This window comes from Aythya marila (genome assembly GCF_965140915.1).
Source record: "Aythya marila genome assembly, chromosome: 5".
NCBI classification, from domain to species: domain Eukaryota; kingdom Metazoa; phylum Chordata; class Aves; order Anseriformes; family Anatidae; genus Aythya; species Aythya marila.
The window spans coordinates 3,177,992-3,200,004 of NC_139046.1; the positions used below are offsets into that span (position 1 = coordinate 3,177,992).

General features: G+C 47.3%; 1 protein-coding gene across 1 annotated transcript; it reads right to left on the bottom strand.

Moving 5' to 3' along the window:
* Positions 1-716: 716 nt before the first annotated feature.
* Positions 717-19,251, bottom strand: ERO1A (endoplasmic reticulum oxidoreductase 1 alpha). Its single transcript, XM_082762154.1, has 15 exons — positions 19,119-19,251; positions 13,966-14,085; positions 12,511-12,594; positions 10,803-10,841; positions 10,282-10,358; positions 9,598-9,671; positions 8,999-9,119; positions 8,563-8,621; positions 7,003-7,029; positions 6,718-6,810; positions 4,594-4,840; positions 3,789-3,858; positions 3,347-3,433; positions 2,667-2,800; positions 717-1,067 (listed from the first exon to the last, which is right to left on the bottom strand). The coding sequence occupies exons 1-15, from the start codon at positions 19,224-19,226 to the stop codon at positions 1,007-1,009; spliced, it is 1,401 nt and encodes a 466-aa protein (XP_082618280.1). The 5' UTR covers positions 19,227-19,251; the 3' UTR covers positions 717-1,006.
* Positions 19,252-22,013: the final 2,762 nt, after the last annotated feature.

Below are 22,013 nucleotides of genomic sequence, written 5' to 3' on the forward strand. Positions count from 1 at the left end.
GGGCTGTGCCTGGCAGCAGCTCTGTCCTACTGCCCCAGCTTCTTGTCCTTGGAGCAGCAAAATTCAGTTTCACACCAGCCTCGGAGGAGCAGCAGCTGTGCAGCAGGTACATCCTTTCCCTTTTTAGCCCTGCCCAGCTACCAGCGTGAGATAAATTAGGGCAAACTGGGCTTAGTGGGCTGGGGGAAGCCAAAAGGGTCCCCCCACTTGTTTCTGGCAAGGGAGCCAGAAACAAGGGAGCCTTGTTTCCTGTAAGGGAGCAGGAGAGGGTCCTGTGCTGCTTCTCCCACCTTTTTTTTTACCCAAAATCGAGGCCCAAGGCTGGCCAAATAGCAAGTTGCAGGCTTCCTGCAGTGCAATGCTGCAATTTTGTGTGTGCTTCAGCTCCCAGCACCCTTGGTGCAGCACAAGGAGCACTGCTCCCCCTGCAGCAGCGCCCTGAAATGCCACCTGCTCAGCACAGGATGATAAAGAACATCATAGGACACAAATCAGCAGGTCAGAACTGCTACAGCAACTCACCTCGCTCTGTCTAAACCCCATTATTTGTTGTGGGGAACACAGGAACACCACTACCAGGCTAATAATAACCTGCAGGGACTTGAGGTGTGAGTCAAGGCACATTAGGAACAAACACTGGGGCCTGGAACAACATTGTAGGGTGGACACCCTTCTACCATGGTTGCTGGTGGCTGAAGAAACATGGAACAGACAAAGAATTTTCCCCAAATTTATTCAGCAATATTTAAAGAAATTATTCAAAATGATCTCCCAATATATAAAATAAACTTTACACGTAGTCCCCACTTTTATACAAAATAGTATTTTTTTTTTGTACAAAAGGTTTGGCATCAGCAGCTCGCAGACAATCAGCTCCGGAACAGGAGGCCCAGCAAGTGGTCTTCACCTGGCAGCAGGCAGGAGTGGCATGGAATTATGGCATTTGGCTGGTTTTAAAGAACCCAGGGCATGATCAATAAAACTTCAGTCCCTTTCTCTAGTGAATTCACTGCATATTCCTTAAGATGTTCCTGAAGTTTTCCAATTCTTTAACACTCGTTGAAACCCTATGTACAAGGAAAGAAAAACATCAGAGCAACATACGCATCATACTTAATTTAAAAAATAAGATAAAATCAAGAAAGGGACTGCTATCAAGGAAACCTTCAAGCAGCTCTTGGGAAGAGAGAATTTAGAAATTCAGCTAAATTAAGGTTCTGGTTCAGCCAGGCTCTAACTAATTTTGTAGACTCTTTATAAAGCAAACAGACATGAGGTTCTGTTACCGAGGCACAGCGGAACAGGATGTTACAGAGCTTAGCACTGATCAGACAAACCCATTAACTAGAGGTCAAGAAGCAGACCATAATATTACCAGCTGTGCAGGCAGGTCGCTGAGTCTCCTTGTGGTGTAAGCTTGTTTCTTCCAAAGGCTTTTTTCACTCACCTACCTCATTTTCTTGCTGAATGCATTTTGCCCCTGGAGCATCGGCAGCAGGAAATGCTGGATTGGACTCAGAGGATAAGGTCCACCCCCTCCCCAGCCAACACTGCCCTCTCTTTTAAGAAGGTTTTGAATATTTTGAATAACCCAAATCACTTCTAAGCAAAAAGCAAAGATGCAGGTCTGCTTTAAAAGGCTCTTCTAACCCACAGAGGTAGGATGTGAGGTTGGAGTCAGAGCTGAGAGACAAGCTGCCCGCCTTCAGTCTTTTCACACAGCAGAACTCACTGAGCAAAGTTTTAGCAGGGCAGCAGAGGGGGAAGGGGAAGAAAAGAAAAAGGCTCTTTGCCTGCCAGCCCTCAGCTTCCTCTGAAAACAGACTTTCAGAGGGTCTGGAGGTCTCCTGCATGCAGACTTTTCCAGAGGCTGTGCCAACATGGCAATATAAAGGCAGAACCAATCCCAGCTCCTCTCATCTAAGGAGAGCAGAGCAGCTGTGCTCAGGAGGGGAGGCAATACAACATCCCTGGATAAGGGGCTTTTGGGGTTTTCCAGCTTTGACTGATACACATTAGGGGCTCCCTATTGCTGCCAATTCACACTGCAGAAGACAATCAGGACCACTGAGCTTTAAGCATTGGCAGCAACATCGACTGAAAAATCCTTTACAAACCTGATTGCCAGAAACTCCAGGTCTGTCAACACCACCAGGCGGTAATGTATAACCAAAGCTTCTTGCAATCTCCCCTCTCCCCTAAATGCCTCGTTATCCTTTCCTGCCAGAAACCTAACCCAGCTCCCCACAGGGCTGCACTGATGGCTTCCTGACAAATGCAATGATTGCAGACAGATCTGGGAACAAACTGGTGGGAGTTTGATGCTTGGAGGAGAGTCTGAAGTGGATATAGAACAGGTAAGAAGAGCAACCTTTGTTTGGGACAGTGTGCTCGCAGGACAGAGTCACAGTTTCTTAAAAACCAAGTTTTTATATCTAAATTCAAGCACTTCCTTGAATTCCTTACAAAAATATAAATAACTTGTTTTAAGTTGTTCTACCTGTTGCACTTCTACATGAACATCCTCTGACCTTTGAGAGTTTGATGAAAAAGTATGATCAGAACAGGAATTAACACCAATACTAGTGATGAAAGTCAACTGTGAAGCTTACATGGGATGTAACACAGCAGCACATGTAAGATTGGAGAAAAATTCTCACACTAACCTTCCAAAAGCATTAAATAGTGCAACAATTTCTTGTCTTGTCAGCCGGAATCCGTAGGAAGGACCGCTTTCAGGTATCTTTCCTATCAGGTTTTCAGAAAACAGGATCTTCAGCACCGTGCCCAAGCCTTGTGTCTGTGCAGGACAAACAAGATCATTTAATACAGGGGAGGGGGCTCACAAGTTTAACTTCACTTCCCTTCTTCATGTTTGCAAAGGTTCCTGTTGACATCAACTTCACAGGGCAAGACTTCGATTTCACTGAGCACAGTGAAGAGAAGGAAGCAGAACGGAGCCAGGACGTTCTGTTTATTTAGACTTATTTTGATAGCAGAGCTGCCCAACAGAGGCTTCCTGTCTAAGTTTGACCACACAGAGGTCAGTGCGGATCTTGCTGAACCCCTAGATGTTTGCCAGAGGCTCTGCACACCCTCTCCACTCTCCCAGACTCTCAGCTGCAGCAGGTTTTCAGCTGCAGAGGCAACACACAGCTCCTGTATGGCCCAGAGAGCGTGCTGCTGGAATCAGCAGCACACTGCTTCCTGCTGACTGGACCCTGGTAAGAAATGAAGCAGCCCTGATCTGTATCTGGGAGCTGAAGGGATTTAAGAGCTGCATTTGAGCAGAGTCCCATCAAGTGAGGTGCTTCCAGGCATGCCCCAGACTGCTGGCCAAGCTTACCTGCAACTTCCCCCAGAGGCGACATTTGAAGCAGCCAACACAGTCCATTATCCTGGTAATGTTCTTGAAGTGTAGCCTGAATTCCTCCTAGGGGAAAAGACATTTAAGTTGATCACATTTACATGCAAATTAGGACTTCTATGTATTAATTCATTAATTCAAACCCAATAATGTATTAATTCTGGACTCTACCAACTAAGTCTCACCAAATTTAGCTTAAAATGCTTCCTCAGACCACTCTCCTCAAGGTACACCCTACAACCTGTAGCTTCCAACGAGTACCAAACCATCCAGAAAACCAAAATGGACTGGAAATACCTGGTCCAGTACCTTGACCATAGCAGAGTCCTGTTCAGATCTAACATTATTCTAGACACACATATAAAATACTGTTTAGGGAGAAAGTGCCCCAAAGGGAAGGGCTGGACAACCTTTAGTTTACCTTTAGTTTAGCAGCTTCCTTTTTATTCCCTGCAAAGAATGAGTTTTCATCAAAATGCAGTGGAAAAGACCTGAAATAGAATGAAAAGAGTTTTAGCTCCCTATGGCTTGTTTGTGTGACTTAAATCCAGATTCAGAGAAGTTTCTGGTTAGGTATGAGAGTGAAACTGATAGGTGTTAGACGCTGAACATCTCTAGATGTATTTTAAGTGCAAGCTGTTTGTTTCTTAGATCTCCTGGAGGCTTTCAGTTTTTAACTTGCATCTCACCTTGGAGACATTTTCAGCAATTGCTCTGTGGTTTCTAAGCAATTGTAGTCTGTTTTCTAGCAGACGTAAGCACTGAAGGCATGGGAGTGTGAAGAGAGAAATTCAAACATCAATCATGTTAGGAGACACCCACTCCATCTGGTTCTGGTATCTTCCATACCTTGTCCTCAGACCTCTGTCCAAACCTCTATTACCAACATCTTTAGGATTTTTTTTCTAGACAAAAAACATGAAGCCAGGACTGGTATTCCACAGATGACTCAAACAGGTAGCCGGTTTCAGGGCTGACATGTAGGTGGTTATTAAATTCAATTCTGCTAAACCCAAGAGGCTGCCTAGGCTATTAAACTGTGGGCTTAATTAGCCTGTTTTGCTATTTGAATGCAGATAGCAATGCAATCCCAACAATACTACCCAAATCACGCTATCCCACTGCAAGAAAGAACCCAGAACCTGCCTTTCTAGGCGCTTTAAGTGAAAGGTTAAGAGATGCCAGGGTTGAAAGAGCCATTCTCCCCAGGTACTGAGTGTAATTACTTGGCCAGATGGAGAATTTCCAGCAACAGGTTTTTGATTTCTGCATCGTGACTTTTGTTCCCTGTGTACAGCTGGAAACCTGGGCGGTCAAAGAATGGCAACACTTTGGACAGGGCCCGTAGCTCTATCAGGTAGAGAAAATAGAGGTTCTTGAGTCTTCTGGGGCCTTCCCCTCTGGTGAGGACTTCATCAAATCTCTGCTGGAACTCTGTAACATTGGGGCCCCATTTCTTCTCTGACCATGTATCTGAGAGCAAAAAAAAACAAAGGAATGAGGTGGATGGGTATGGTTCCAGTTCACTGCTTCCCACTGTCCCAAGCAAATGGTGAAATATATCTCTAATCAAGGAGATCCAAGCTTTGTAGCAGTCACAGCCCTTCCACTAACCCCAATTGTTCAAGAGAGACATGCTTTCAACCAAACCCTAACAACTGCAGAACTCCTGCACATTTTAGCCACTTGGTTTAAAGCAGGTCCCAGGCGTATAAGCCAAAGCTAAAAATGGAGGCTGTTCGTTTTAAGCAGAATCAAGTCAAGTTGAAGAGCTTCTTGACATTTAAGTTGCCTGTTTCTGAAAGCAGTTCTGTGTAAGCTGGAGTTAGTTCAGCATTTGTGTGTACACGAAGAGGACAGGCTGGCTGTACCAGGCAGGCTGTGAAGATCCCTTTATTCCTGTCCTCAAAAGCCACCAACTTGCTGCAGAACTCAGAAGCAGTCTCCCTGCTTTGCTCCAAGCATCTGCAGAGGCCTCCTGATCACGTTGTGCTGGGAAACAACAGGGGAGTCAGAGGTTGAAAGGCTCCCTAATGAGCCCAGAAACCTTAAGAACATTCCTTCTACTGGGGAAACGTGAAAAGAAAAAAAGTAACCAAGGATCAGAGGAGATTGATCTCTATTTCCTATTATCAAGCTCTCACAAAGAATGTTTCTGCTTGCCTGTCCTATTGTGTGCTTAAGACTAAATAGAGCATGTAGTGGAAGTAAGAGATAATACAGTTGCCGACATGTAAAAATGAGAAGAAAAATAAAAGGGGAAAGAAACTTCAGAGAATCTTCTAAATCACTGATAACCAGGGTAGCAGGAAAGGACTCTTCCCTAACTCCGAGCTGAGGCAGGCTCTCTGCAAGATCATGGTGCCTCAGACAGGAATCTCTGCAAGGATTCAAGCTGAGCTAAGGACCAGCTCCTCAGAGCAGAGATCTTCTGTAGCCTTTCACCAACAGGAACTAGCCCTTTCTACGCAAGCCAAAGACACTTATTTTGCTCTCTGTAGCCACCTTATTTTCCTAATCTTCCCTGCAGAGTTCCAACTCATCTCCTGCCTTTGATGTTTCTCATTACCTTCTCAGCTCTAACATTGTCTAGCTTACATCAAGGCGAGGTGTAGGTAGGCTGTAGACACTTGAATACGATTACTTAAAATTAAAATCAGTTATCCAAATTCTAACAGCTATCACAGTCTTCTGTACTTGATTTCTGTAAGCTTTAGTAGAATAAAGCTGGTAGACTTTGTCTACAGATACTACAGTAAACTAGTGTGACTAAATCCTTCAGGAAGTCAGTCAGAGCCTGCATCCCACACTGCATGAACAACACGCCACATTCCTTGGCCATGCGAGACACGTAAATCATGTTTTCACATCGCCCTAGATTTCCAACCTCAGCACTGAAATTTAGATCCTTACTTGTGGACAAAGGCGTGCAAAAAAAAAAAATGGAAATGGCTCAAGAGTCCTGGAAAAGCGCAGCCAGGCATTTCACAGTCTAGGTGAGATTGTTGCTAAACTGACTGTCATAAAAAACAGGCTCGCAAGAGACAGCCTTGATATGCAATTAGAAACCCACTCCAAAATAACCTTGGAGGAAGAATAAAAGGCATACGTGCTGGAAGCCTCGGTGCAGCGCACACAGTCCAGCCATTTTCAGACCTGAAGGCACGCGGTAACCGCATTCCTGATTTTGTTACACAAGCTGTGTGCTGAGGGAGAGAGAGGAAGAGCACAGAAGTAGGCCTGAACCCTGCTGGAATGGGCTGCAAACGGTGTTTAGCTGAGCCACAAAGCGTACACCAGTGTCAATTTAGAGCTGACACAGAAGGGGCAAGGCAGAAAGTGGCAGTTACCTTGTAAGAGGTACCTGGCGCTCAAGTGAATGTTGATGCTTGCGTGGAGACCAGAAATGAGTTTGTAGAAAGCACGCTTCTCTATGCAGACACCTGAGAAGAAATGGGCATTTTAAGATACTGAAAGCATACAGTACATTTGAATTTTTCTCTCCTGGCTGTCAGACAGAAATCTAACCCAACCTGAGAGTGGCAAGCAGCTCCCACCCCCTTCCCAGCCATTTCGCATTCGTCCCAAGAAAAGCAACCAAGTTTAGAAAAAAGGACTGTTAGAAAAAGGCTTACCTTTCAGCCACTTGTAAAACATATGCCCTGGAAACAAAAGGAAAAGGAGCACATCAGTTTGAGGCACACCTCGCAGGAGGGCTTTAACAAATAATGTTATTTTAAACTACTTCTCTGGACACAGCTTTCAGAGGACAGCAGGATGACATGCTGACAGGACAGGGCTGGACACCCCCTGCAGCCAGGGAGGGCTGTCCCCATGGCCATGCCTGCTGCCCTGAAACCACCTCTGGGCCAGACCCCAGAGGAATTCTGCTCGCTCCAGTTTGCAGAAGCACAAAGAGGGATGTTAGAAGAACACAAAACTTTCCTCCCCACCGAGTGATGCCACTAACAGAGCGTGGTGGCACCAAACAAAAAAGTCTTTTTCCCACCTATCGCAGCTGGTGGGAAGCAAAAGCAATGCAGAACACCATGATCTAGGGGGAAACGAGGACCACAGATTGCTGTTCTTCTCTGGTGAGGGTAAGGAGAGGGATATTTTTATTAGAAAAATACAAAAAAGCACAACTAAGTGTGTACAGTCACATAAAACAGTGTTGCACATTAATCCCTGCTACTTGCTTGAGAATAATCTGGAGAACAAAAACAATTTGGAGGTAGTTTGGAGACAGGGAAAATGTCACATACACAGGCCCAACACTGCAGGGAGCAAATAGCTCCAGGGCCCACGGCCTGAACATGAGATTTTGGACAGCTCCTGATTTTAACTGAAAAATGGTTCTGCTAACCAGGTGCGTTACCTAATGGTACAGCTCATGACAACATGATAAAGACTTCACATTTGCTTCTGTTATCAGTAAAAACAGAGTGCCACTCACCTCCATCATCTCCTGATGAGAAAAGCATGAATGGGGGAGGAGAGAAGAGAGGAGATCAGTTACACAAGACCAAAATTAAACTCTAAAGCACAAACAATGAGACTGCTCAAAGACCCTACCCCTGCTTCCTGCAGTGCACTAGTCACTTGCATCAGCTCTGACAGGTATCAGATTAGATCCTGTTTTCATGTCCTCTTGCTTCTTCACCTGCAGGACAGCAATCCTTCCCTGGGGGAAGGGGGGAGAGAGGCTGATGTTCTAGATGTCTGGGCAAGATGGGATATCAGGAGACATGGAGTCTTAGCAACCTTGGGCAAGAAGCTCTTGGTATGCTCCTGAAATCCTTCCCTATGTTAATTTACATCATTTAGTCTTAATTTCTAAGGCAGAGTTTCTCTTACTAAATTGATTCGCAGAGGAACAACCCTGCCAGGGTCTCATTTTGGTCTCTCATAGATGAAAGGATGATACATTGCTAAGTACAAAAACCAGGGACCAAGAAAGAACCCAGGGTTCAGTCCTGTTCCCAGCCTCTCCCAAACCCACATATCTTCCAGGAATGCATAATCAGACTTTTTTCTCCGTGTTGGATGCTAGAGAGCCATCCTTCCAGGTGCCCTTGAATTAGCCATTGAATTCTAGACTTGATCAAGAACTATAAAATATTTATCATTCAGGAGAAGTAGCTTACATAGCATTTGCTGCTTCTGTAGCTCAGATCAGCACACTACCAAACCACTTAGCAAGATAAGTGACTCACCTCGACCAGACGCCAAAGGTCTTTTTACATTTTGAGGTCTAAGAGGAAAAAAAAAAAAAGGAAAGTAAATAGTTGACTGTCTCCTTGCTGTGCAGAAACACAGAAGAAACTACTTCTCTGCAGTTAAATAGCCTAAGGAGATCTCAGAAATCCTCCTGTGCTTCAGTTTTGCTCCAACAGGAAAGGGATAGAGAGAAGTTTGCCTGTTTTTTTTTTTTCTCTAGAATAAACAGCAAACAGGGGTTCATGGGGTAGCCACATGGCTTGTCCCGTGCTCTGACAGCCCACAGTGCACAAGCAGTGCAGCAAAGACAGGAGGACGGGGATTAACGGAGCAGCTGTAGCACATGCAGCCCCTCCAAAAAGTCAGCATTGTGCCTGACGACCTGGGGCACCTGTGTCCCAAAGCACCTACTTGAAGCAGTTTTCTTCATAAATACTGTTCCAAATCTTCCAGGCATCTGGGCCTTTGTAGCCCGTGTAGCGCTCAGGATTCAGGAGTAAATCCACGTACTCTGCGTCAGGAGAGTGGATGTCTGTGAAGCAGAGTGCTGGGTCAGTGACAAAAGCTTCTAAAGGCAAATTACATCTTCCAGGGCTAAACCTGCCACCCCTTTACACATTTAGTGGTCTCACCAGCAGGGAGACCAGCTCATTCCTCTCCAAGCAGGCAGGTGAATTGTATTTGCTGTGCATCAATGCAGCAGGATGCAGCTCTCTGGCCTTCAGAGCCATCAGCATTGAAGACCACAGATGGCACAGCAAACTCTGAGCATGCTCCACCCAAGCTGCTAACTTGCCAAGCCCCGAGAGACCCTGACCAACAATGAAGCTGTTCAGAAATATTCGCCTCGTCTTTTCAAGACACTGAGGGCAGGAGAGAGGGAAGGAGGAGAGAGAAGAAATAGCATGGAGGCTTGCTGAAACACTACACATGGGCCTGATGGTTCTGCAGAGAAATTACACTGCTTAAATCTCGTTACAAGACTCGTCAGATCAAGCAGGTCCACATACCATCAGCTTCACAGAAGCTGTCTGAGGAGTCATCGTGCTGTGTCCACTGGAGCATCGCCCGCTGGGTTTCCTTGCTGCAAGGAAAGGAGAAAGGCCATCAGAAGGAGCATCAGCACAAGGGTTCCTCCGAGACAAGTAAGGATCATGGAAAATCAAGGTGGGGGCTCTCGTGAGACCCTACACAGAGCACTGTGCTCAGCTCTGGGCCCCCAGCACAAGGGCATGGAAATATTAGAACAAGTCAAGAGGAAGCCAGAAAGATGATCAAGGGGCTGGAGCCCCTCTGCTGTGGGGACAGGCTGAGGGAGCTGGGGGTGTTCAGCCTGGAGAAGAGAAGGCTCTGGGGAGACCTCACAGCAGCCTGCCAGGGCCTAAAGGGGCTGCAGGAGAGCTGGGGACGGGCTCCGTGTCAGGGGGTGTGGTGATAGGGCAAGGAGTGATGGCTTTATACTAAAGAGGGTAGGTTTAGATTTGATATTTGGAAGAAATTCTTTATTCAGAGGGTGGACAGGCACTGGAACAGGTTGCCCAGAGGAGCTGTGGCTGCCCCAACCCTGGCAGTGCCCAAGGCCAGGCTGGATGGGGCTGGGGGCAGCCTGATCTAGGGGGGTGTCCCTGCCCATGGACCTTTTCTTTAAGGTCCCTTCCAACCCAAACCATTCTATGATCAAAAAGTCATCAAACCTCAAGGATTCATCAACAGCTCCAAGTCTGTTGGCCTCTTCACATTCCTCAGCATGGTTACTGGCTTCTTCTGAGTACTGGGTTGAAGAGGAAAGGAGCAGGAATGAATTAAAACACATTTTTCCTGATGTTATAATTTTGCCTTTAGTGCACTAACAGTTTAAGCATCAGAAACATCTTTATGATTCATTCCACCCTCTATTTCCACAGGATGTCTGCAGAGGTTGATGCAATTGAGATGATTGTTGCAGGGACTCGTAGCAGATTCTGACACTGCCACAGGAACATTTTGTGCTTAGCTGTGCCTGGGGTCTTGCAGAAGTCTCCTAAACTGCCCTGCATTTGTGGAGGGGAAATACCTGACTTCAGGATGACGACCTCAAAGGTTCTACAACATGCCAAACATTTGAATAGGACAAAAAATTTAGCCACAAGGTGCATCTCAACAAATACAGCTCATTTTTATCAGTTGCAGTGACAAATTGGTCCCATAAGCAGCAGCACTGCGTGCACCAGCCTACCTTGTAACTTGCAGATCTGATTCCATTAGGAACTTCATCCTGAAAGACAAAATTGAGCACGTGCTACATGTGAGGCTGGTGTAGCCTTTCAATTTGTTTGAAAAAGATTGGGAAGGTGGCTAGAATTTAGTAAATATTCAGTGCACCCAGATTAGCTTACAACATTACAACATAGCCATTTTCTGGCTCGTTTGCAGGCTAAAGTTAAGCAATATTCTTGGTGGTTTATTCTGATTTTTCACAACCCTCCTCAGAAGGTCAGCAGCCTTTTACAGCTGCTACATCAGGTTGTGTTTTGCTCAGCCAAGCACAAGGCTGAGGAATCCAACAAACTTCAGAGGAGCTGACGTCTGGCATCCTGTCTTTGGGTGATGCCCAGATGCTTCTCTTCAGGTATTGAGTTTTATTCCCAGCCCAACACAACCTGAGCAGCATGCACAAGACAAGAGGTCCCTAAGTTCTTCTCAACTTCTGTTTCTTCCATCAGTAGGAAGGCAAAAAAACACCACTTGAGCATTACAGGGCAATGTTTCTCTGTGATGGTACAATTTGAAAGTACCATGATAGCAAGTAGCAAAGGGAAAGAAAATTGAGCAACATAAGAGCTTTTTTTGTTGTTGCTTTCAGAATGAAATGGATCCTGGTTAAAATAATTAAAACTACAGTGAAATCTTAAAATAAGAACTTTTAGGTAATAGTAATGTAATTATAACATTAATCTTTCACATTGTCATCATCATTAAGTAAAAAAGGTTTAGTAAAAAAAAAAGTAACCCTAAATTTTGCTTAAATTCTTAACAAGGAAAAAAATCATCCCATTTTCTTCCAGAGTAGGTGCTTTTTCAAGACAAGTGAAGCAAAGGAGACTTATTTGAAGGGCAGTTCAAGGGAGAAGAGAATAAGACGAATTAATTTAATATCCACATCAGAATTTATATAACATAATGTTCACACACACCTATACCAGATTTCAAGGTGTCATATCACCTCAGATTTTTTTTCAGCCAAGCCAACAGTTTCACTATACCAGGTTTCACAGAGTTACCACGTGAGAGGGACAGACATCTGTTTCACCACATTATACTTTAAATTGTACATAAAAATAAGCTACAATCACTTGGTAAATGCATGCAAATAGTGTCAGGAGACCTCCTCCATCGAGAGCACTGCTGGTCTTCCACTGTCCCAGCAGCATGGCACACCCCTGTGCACCACTAGCACACAAACTGCTCTGGAGATCCCAGAACAAGACTGCAAGAGCCTGTTGCTGGGTGCCAGCCCACAGAGCCAGTCTGGGTGGCATTTCTACCACGTCCATCAACCCAGCAACCACACTGATTCACTCGCTTTCTCTTCCCCTTCTTTTCAGGCAGGTACCTGCAGTCAAGAGGCTTTCTTTTAGCTCAGAGAAGAAAACCCTCCTGTCCAGGATGCAGTGGTAAGGGTGTCTGCTTTTCTGCTGGGAGCAGAGGACTCTGGAAGAGCCATTTAATGTATAGAGCCCGCTGGAAAGGGCCTGGCTGAATTTGTCAGGCAAAACAGCAAGTGACAGCACAGCTAACAGGGTGAATATCCTGGCATTTAACAGGGTAAGAGGATTTGTCCCCAGATCATTTCGTTAATACCCAAAATAAGGGCTAGGACAAGTTTTTCTGTTCATGGAAGGTCAAATAAAGAAAACAGTGAAGCGGATGGATTCTTTACTTACAGTTGGGCAGGGTTTTACAGCACAGTCTCGTATTCCACAGTGGCTGTTGTCATTCCAAAAAGGACAAGGCTTCTTTAGGTTTACCTACAAACAACATAAGCTGTTACACATTTCTTCCACACCACGGCTTAACAACTCATATCTTTGGTGTCTCACTGCAAGGCTTCTAGTGAAAAAATCTAGTGCAAGGCCAAGTTCTGCAGTACAAGTAGAAACAGAAGGTGTCACTCATTTTAAATGAAGACTTGATTTCAGTCTATCATGCACATTCACCCATCTCTCACACAAGAGGTTTGTACCCATGCACATGGCCAAGGCTGTTTGTGGCAACAAAGACAAGAAACGGGCCACTGATTCCTAATCACACCCTGATGCTGTTGTTGAGCAGTGGCAAACTGTTCGCTGGGAGCAATCTTTGGCCTCAGAACATTGCTCACTTCATCCTTGGTGATTCTTAGGGAAGTTTGCTACCCATTGATTTTGTCTCCTTGTGTTGGAGATCTTATGGCTACAGCGTGCCTCTCTGTCAGAGGGGTAGGAAGGTGTGCTGGAGCCTTGCTGTCATCCTCTTGTGGCCAGCGTGCAGCTCTTCTGCTGGAAAGCCCTGTGCTCCAGGCCTGTTGGTGTGCAAGACTTCTGGGCTTGATGGGAACAAATAACTCCTTGGTGTTTACCAGATTGTTTGCTATTGCTCATATCCGTGTTATCAGTATGGGTTGTGCTTTTCATCCTATTATTTCTTCTGGTGTTTCCACCAGGAAGCTTGGGGAAGGGAGGGAGATGGGGGAAAGTAGGGAGAGGCAGCTCTACACCGATAATTTTATATGGACCTGTTCTAATCTGTGGGGCAGTGAAGTTGGAAGCTTCTTAAGCTGTTTGCACAGCAGAGTGAATACTTTAAAAAAAATGGAAAGAGTTGTTTAATATCTATATTCAGCAGGTAAAATTCTGCCCCATAACCCAGCCACACCCAAAAAACCACATTTGGTCAAATAGATTCTGCTCACATTCAGTGAGATTGCATCTAATAACAGTGGTCCTGCAGTAACAGCAATTAATTAATCTGTTTGATAACTAAACCAGGCTTTCCATGTTGGTAGAAGACATGAAGAATATCCTCATTTTGCAATTTGGATCCCCAGTCGTTAACATGTTTGAGCCCTAATTCAACAGAAGGGCACATTTCATTGATCTACTGCCTAAGTTCTTTAGAGGAAAAAATGCATAAGAATCTCTTTAAAATTATGCAACTTATTGGATATGAAAGTTGTATCACATTAAGATTCTCCTGATAGCAGAAATCAGACTTGCTGTCTGCATTTGTAAAGATCAAGATTGAAATGGGGTATCTGTGAAAGTTACTGATGTTGAAATCAGTTTTTTTTTTTTTTTTTTTTAAAAAAGCACACGAAATAAACAAGAAATATTCAGACATTTCTCATATGAGAAACTTACTTTGTAGTATCTAAAATAATCACTCTCCAGGAGTTCGTTCAGCCTAGGAAAAAGCTTGTAGTTGTTGAAGGCATCAATGGTTTCCACGTCACAGGTGCAATCATCTATATGACCAGTAACCTGTTGGACATGAAAAAAATCAAAGAGGAACAAGTCGGTCAGTACTGTTTAAGACAATAAAACAATTCAGAATTGTCTTTCCTTTTATCAGTGAGCCATCCAATTAAGTCCAACCTGAATTAAACAACATTAAACCTGACTGTGCTGAACTGGCAGAGAATTCCTTCTGATGCATCCTTCAGGATCGGCACCCGGGGATAAGCAGCTTATTTAGAAATATTTTTCCCCTAACACACGTAGGTATCTTAACACTTACTGATGACAGATTAATTGGCACCAGGAACTCTTGTTAGAGAGCAGAGATGGCAGGCATTCAGCCAGGCTGTGTCACCTGCAGGAAAACCCCCTGTCCTTGACCACACATCAGATACAGTCACAGAAATCAGAGGTTTTTATCAAGACAAAATCCAGCAAGAACCAGCTTGCTAGATCTGGCAACAAAGATTAAGGCAGTCAAGAAAAGTCCCTGCTGCCAACCAACAGCACCATGACCATTTGGTGGATTTAATCAGCACCACAGCGCCCGCAGCAGGCTCCCCCCTTGCCTCTGAAAGCTTTTCGGCAGGAAAACATCTGCTGTAAATCTGATGCAGGAAGCCAACGCTTCTTGCATCATCCCAAAACACAACAAGCAGCGTGTAAGCCCCGAAGAAGGAAAAAGAAAGCAACACGAATTCAGCTATGGCTTTCTGACACGTAGGTTATTGTCTGGATGAGGGCGTTGCACAAGGCAGAAGGAGGTTTGCTTCCCCTGCCACCCTCTGACTCGTACTCGGGGAAATCACCGCGGCCAGAAGCGAGCTCACTGCTTGTTCCCTCTCAGCAGCACGCCGGGGATTTTCCCTGGATGCTGCCCCCTGCCAGCATCAGATAAATTGGGGGTTTTAAGACCACAGCGGTTGATTTAAATTGGGATTGTTGATTTATGAAGTATGGGATGTTCACGATGAGAAATCCTCTCGCTGCTTCTGTCCCAGAAGCTTACAATATCTTGGTATCAGCCAGCACAAAAATAATGTACTTCAAACTACACCGTTCCAGGGGGGGTTTGCCCAATCCCTGCCATCTCCCCGCACACCCAAAAGCAAGCTGGAAGCAGGGGCGAGCAGAATGAGCCTGGATGCAGCTCCTGTGAAGTGTAGCAAACGAGCCTGCAAGGAATAAGGGCAAAATAAATGATGGTGTGCAGAGGAAAGAGAGCGACGTGAGAAACGTGAAGCCCAGGGCCTGACGCACACCCGGAGAGCCCAGATAACCGGGTAAGAGGGAGGGGAAAAAAAAACAGCAGCCTGGGTTAAACACACAGCACCACCTTAAAGGAACGTGCAAGGTTTCTTCCTGCTCCTTTGTGGGACTGTTGGGGGGGGAAATAAAAGCTCAGCTTCCCCAAAAAATCAGTTGTTTTAGACTAAGCCACCCTGGTTGGATTGGGAGAGAAGGGAAATCCATCAGTGCCACCGTGCCCTTCTCCACCTGAGCAAATTGTGCCGAGGCACCAGGATTTGGAGGCTCAACTCTGCTTCTTGTGTTCACTGCCCAGCACCTCAGCCCCACGCAGGTGCTGTATTCTGTCGGGTGTTTTGCAAGGCAATGAAACTGAAGATTAGCAGCGCAGCAATTAAACTTTCCAGCAGCCGAAATCACTCCCATCAAAATAAAACCAGCACCCGTTTGCTAATCCAGTTACCCAACTCGAAGCTGTTTCAAAACGAAGACGGCCAAGCAACCAAAACAAAAAAAAAAAAAGCCACACATCTCCTTGTGTTTCCTGGAAGCCTGACAGCCTTTGAGGAAGGCAGATTACAGATTGGGTCAAGCTTCAGCCGGCCTAAAAGAAGCCTCCAAAAAGATCTGCAGGGTCTCCAGCCGCCCTGCACAGCCACGTCAGGCGTTCAGCACTGCGAGGGGATGGCAGTGATCACCTCCAAGAGGTGATATCCGAGCCTGAAAGGGCTGGCACGTCCTGATTGCACCAGGGCTGACTTTGCTAGGTCTGCCGACCAGCACCAACCCATTATAATTGGGGGTGAAGCCCCATGAACGCTCTCATCGTGCTCAGGAGCGGCTGGGGGTCACCTTTGGAGATCTGCATCCATCTTCTGGGGATCTTCCTGCTCTGTACCCCAAGTTCCTAAAAGAAAGCTCGGCCTGGTGGCACAGCCCAACCCACCACGGGTTTTGCTCCACCCGGACGGGGCGGCAGAGCCTGGCAGGAGGCGAGGGGCAGGGCTGGGATTGTCCCCAGGGAGGAGATGTGACGGAGCCGCCGGGACAGACGCGTACACCAAGGGCTCGGGCTGCTGAGTAAGCAGCGAGGAAGGCATTTGGCCGGCCCTCTGTGATCCCTCACCACTGATGTGCCCGCCTTGGGTGCACAACGCAGCATGGAAACAGCCGCACGTGGGCTCTGCTTAATCCTGGGGCTGGGCCTTGGCTTCGTCTTCCTTCGCCTCCATCCTGGGATCCTGCCAGTCCGCTCCCTCCGCACGCTGCTGCCGCTGGGTTTGGTCTCCTCACCTCTTTCTGGTTCCTTCAGTGCCACCGGAATGCTCCTGGGCTGCAGTTTTAGGGCTTCCTTTACTTGCTGTAAGCCCTCTCCCTGACCCGTATGCCATCACCTATTGCCCAGCTGGGCAGGGAAGAGGGCAAAGATCTTTTTTGCATCTCCCACTTGTGGCTAGAACAGAGCACAGGGAAGGGAACACCACAGTGGGGGAGAAAATGAGCTGCTTTTAACCCGTAACTCCACCAGCAGCTGCCTTTTCCAAGCCAAACCAGCCCCCTGGTGCCCCCACAGGAGCTTCCTCGCTGTCACCCCATCTTCCACCCCAAAAAAGAAGGAAGCTGATCTCACACGGGAGCCTCAGAAGGATGTTAAACCACAGAAGCCACCAAGTGACACCTGCAAGCCCCTGCTGGCCAAGGAGGATCTGCAGGTCCTGCTCTCTGCCTCCTGAGCCACCCCACAGGGATCAGAAGGGTGCCAGGTACAAATTCCTGCCCCCAAGGCTGGTAGGCGAGCACCAATTTGACAAGAATGCAGGAGTGGCTTGAAAATCTGTTCAGGTAACGAGGAGGCAGCTCACCGTGCCCACACGCACCCCTAATGACAGCCTGCTGACCACAGAAACACCCCAAAAGGAAACCTGAGCTCTGCCAGACCACAAATTCTGCCAGCCCACAATCAAAATCCCTGTCTGCCAAGCACCTGCAGCACAGCCTTAGCACGGCTTCGTCAGTCTGTAAACAAAGAATGAGCAATAATTACCAGGAATACGGAGAATTGATTCACAGCTGACTAAAGCATCGATCAGCAGGGAACACGTTGAGCTGGGTGGGGGATAAGCTGGCTGAAGATAGAGGGAATTCCTGTGAAGAGTTAATCGGTGCTAATGAGACAGATCAGAAAGCAGGAACAGGGTGTGAAACTTCGGTGTTTCTAATAGCAGCTGGATGTTCGCAATGAAAGTTTCAGGACTGGTTAGCAACATGAGCAAATGAAGAACTAAAGTTTCTTTTTAAAAAAAAAAAAAAAAGCACTTGAGCATTGCTCTTAATAGCACCAAGCTCCACAATAGAAGAGTGAAACGCTTGTTCCAGAATTACGACCCACTTCTGCCAGCACCTGAAATGCTGCTAGAGCAAGAACACTCAAAAGCAGCCCAACATGGGCTGAGAGACAAATCAGAGCCCTTCTACGTACCCTTCATCAAGGTTTCCATCACATTTCTTAATCTGACAGCCCAGAAGGCGGCAAGAGATGGTCCAGAGGAGGAAACCAGACACTACACCCTTGCCTTCAAGCATACAAACGTAGAAAGGTAGAACCATTTAAGGTTTGCCCTGTATTTTCTTTGGTGGTAAATAAAATCCACCAGCCATATGCTATAAATGATCAGCAAATTATTTAAAAACACAAACAAGACAGCCCTCAGGTGTGTTTTTAATAGGTTAAGTGGTTAGTAAGGCTGAGGCATTCCACCCTATGTAACACGCTTCCTAAAGGCAACAGGAGAGATTGTCAACACACGTATTGAGAACTTAAACCTACTTAAACCTTACTACTCCATAAATAAGGAGGGTGCTGGAGTATGAAGTACCGTGCCAGTTCCTCCTACCCAAAGAAAAAAGCCTGAGAGCCATTAACACACCAGTGCCAGCTCCTGCAGTGGCGAGGGCTTCTCCTGCCATACCACACACTTGACTCAGACTTCGATCCTTACCAGACAAGCCTCTCTGTCAAACAGGAAACACACGAGCAAAAGCCCTAGAGATAAAGCACGGAAAAGCACACATCTCAGTGCTCTATCAGCAGATCTCACCTCCCTTTTCCATAGAAAATTGAGGTGTCAAGAGCCACCCAGCAGCCAAAGCCAAGTGCACAACTGCACGTTTTCTTTTGCCACTCTCCACTTCTGACTCACGTTTAAGCACTGGGACTTGAACACAGTAAGGGCAGACTTTACAACAGCAGACTTTACAGCTCTGGTTATTAAAGGAGAATAAAAATGAAGCACGCTGTACCACTTTTGCTCCTCGATCTTGCAAGCGTGCTCAGGCAAAACTAAGTCAAGAGGCACCTGCACAACACCTGCACCCCCAAGTTAAGCTGCCTGGGGTGGTCTCACAGTGGAGAACACACGTTTCTGTCATTACCACACATCAGCAGGAGGCAAACCAGGCTGAGCAGCAGCACACCAGCAAGGAGATTTCACCCTGGGAGAGGCTGAACCCCAAGCAGATGCTGAACCCTGGGCACACCTCCCACAGCCCGTATAGCAGAAAGATGATAACACAGACCCCCAGCAGAAAGGATGAGGCGGCTCCCAACCACCACAGCTTCACAAAACCCCCAAACCACCACAAAACCCCCAAACACCCCTCAGGAGCCACCCGGGTGGCCAAGACAGACGCGCCCCCATACCCCAACACCCCCCTGAGGCGCTGCCAAGGGGGGAACCCAACAAAGCAGCAGGCACACAGAGCAGCCCCCCAACACCTCAGACACCCCTAAACCGGGGGTCCCGGCCCACCTGGCAGAAGCAGCGGCGCTCAGCACTGCCGGGAGGCCCTCGGGGCACGGCGGGGAGCAGCAGGGCAGCGAGGCCCAGCGCCCGCAGCAGCCCGGCCCCCGCCGCCATCTCACGACGGCACCGCCGCGGCCGGCGGGGGCTGAAGAAGCCGCGGCCCTGCCCCGCTCCGCCCTCGGGGGCCGTGCCCGTCCTCGGGTGCCGCCTTGTTTTACATCAGATGTCCCAGTTTGAGGAGGGGAAGGAGGAAATTGTTCACGTTAAAGGGGTTGGGGTACTCGTACAGGTTGTCCGGAGGAGCTGCGGGGTGCCTGGTAGTGCCCAAGATCAGGCGGGATGGGGCTGGGGTTGTGCCCGTGTCCCTGACCGGAGTCACAAAATCATTAAAATTGGAAAAGACCTTCAAGATAATCTCCTCCAACCATCCCCTACCACCAGTGTCACCACTAACCCACGTCCCCAAGCACCACGTCCAACCTCTCCTCGAACACCCCCAAGGACAGTGACTCCCTGGGCAACCCGTCCCAACGCCTGCCTGCTCTTTTTGAGCAGAAATGTCTCCTCATTTCCCACCTGAACCTCCCCTGGCTCAACTTGAGGCCATTCCCTCTGGTCCTGTCACTGTTTACCTGTGAGCAGAGGCTGACCCCCAGCTCCCCACCCCTTCCATTCAGGTAGTTGCAATGAGGTCTCCCTGAGCCTCCCCTTCCCCAGCCCAAACCCCCCCATTTCCCTCAGCCGCTCCTCACAGGACTTGTGTCCCATGCCCTTCCCCAGCTTCGTAGCCCTTTGGACATGTTCCAGGGCCTCAATGTCCTGCCCTGGGGCTCTCCATGAGGCACGGAGCAGGGCTGTGCCCCAAGTGCCCATAATGGTGACTCCTTTTTCCAGCCTTCTCCACCTTCATGGGGAAATGAGGGCGTGCAAGGCAGAGGCCAAGGGATGGCTATAGCAGCTTCCTTTCTTGCCTGCTTTCCTCACAAAATTTCCCAGTTTCAGCTATGGAAAAAACACATCCTGGTTCTCCTGTTTCCACAGGCCTTGGCTGCTCCTTAATCTATAAACTTACGCCAGTCAGCATTACGTCCACGCTCATTAACTGGATTTACAATTAAACTGTGAATAATCTAGCACCTTGATGAAATGATCTCGCACCTTGTGAGGCCCCACCTGGAGTACTGTGTCCAGGTCTGGGGTTCCCAGCACAAGAAGGATGTGGGGTGTTGGAGAAGGTCCAGAGGAGGCCACAAAAATGATCAAGGAGCTGAAGCACCTCTGCTGTGAAAAAAAGTTGAGAGAGCTAGGGAGGTTCAGCCTGGAGAAGAGAAGGCTCCAGGGTGACCTTATTGTAGCTTTTCAGTACTTAAAATGGGCTTATAAAAAAAAAAAGATGGAAAGGGACTTTTTGCTCAATCAGATAACGACCGGACAAGGCGTAATGGTTTTAAACTAAAAGAAGAGAGATTTAGATGAGAGGTTAGATGGAAATTTTGCACTCAGAGGGTGGTGAGGCACTGGAACGGGTTGCCCAGAGGAGGTTGTGGATGCCCCATCCCCAGAGGTGCTTAAGACCAGGTTGGATGGGGCCCTGGGCAACCTGATCTAGTGGGAGACATCCCTGCCTATGGCAGGGGGTTGGAACTGGGTGATCTTTAAGGTCCCTTCCCACCCCAGCCATTCTGTGATCTTTTCCTGGACACCTTCAAAGATCCCAAGGGGCCCAGAGACAGGGTGAAGCCACCTGTAACGGGTGATCACAGCCAGTCATGGCAGGCAGGAACTGCCAGGGGGCTCCTGAGGAGGCCAGGGCCCAGCGCTGCCTCAGGACAGAGCCCTCACAGCCAGCATCCTCTTCCTCACCCCTACAAACAACCCCTGAGCTCAGGCAGGTGTTGTGGCGGTGGGAGCCACCCAGGATCCCCCCATAAACACACATACACACGTATACACACATATATACACACATATGGACATATATACACTTACATATGCCTAGTGACAGGACAAAGGGGAATGGGCTAAAGTTGTGCCAGGGGAGGTTCAGGTTGGATATTAGGAAGAACTCCTTTACCAAAAGGGTTGTTAGACATTGGAATGGGCAGCCCAGGGAAGTGGTGGAGTCACCATCCGTGGAGGTCTTTAAAAGACATTTAGACGTAGAGCTTAGGGATATGGCTTAGAGGAGGACTGGTCAGTGTTAGGGCAGAGGTCCTAACCTCTGAGGTTAGAGGTTGGACTGGGTGATCTTGGAGGTCTCTTCCAACTTAGATGATTGTGTGATTCTGTGATATACAAATATATGCACATATATGTATATATGTATACATGTATATATGTGCCTGTATACACATATACACATCTATACACATATATACCCATATATACACACATGCACACACATATATATGTATTTATGCATATATACACATATGCACACACACATATATACGTATTTACACATATATGCACATACGCACACATATATATACTTATTACGCATGTATGCACATGCATATATATATGTATAGACACATATACACACGTATATATGCACATGTACGCACGTCTAAATGTATATATACACATATACACACGTATAACCGTATAAATACACATGTATATACACATATACATGTATATGTATAGCCCCTCGCTACAAGAAGGACATCGAGGTGCTTGAGCGGGTGCAGAGAAGGGCGACGAAGCTGGTGAGGGGCCTGGAGAACAAGTCCTACGAGGAGCGGCTGAGGGAGCTGGGCTTGTTCAGCCTGGAGAAGAGGAGGCTCAGGGGTGACCTTATCGCTCTTTTTAGGTACCTCAAGGGAGGCTGTAGCGAGGTGGGGGTTGGCCTGTTCTCCCACGTGCCTGGTGACAGGACGAGGGGGAATGGGTTTAAGT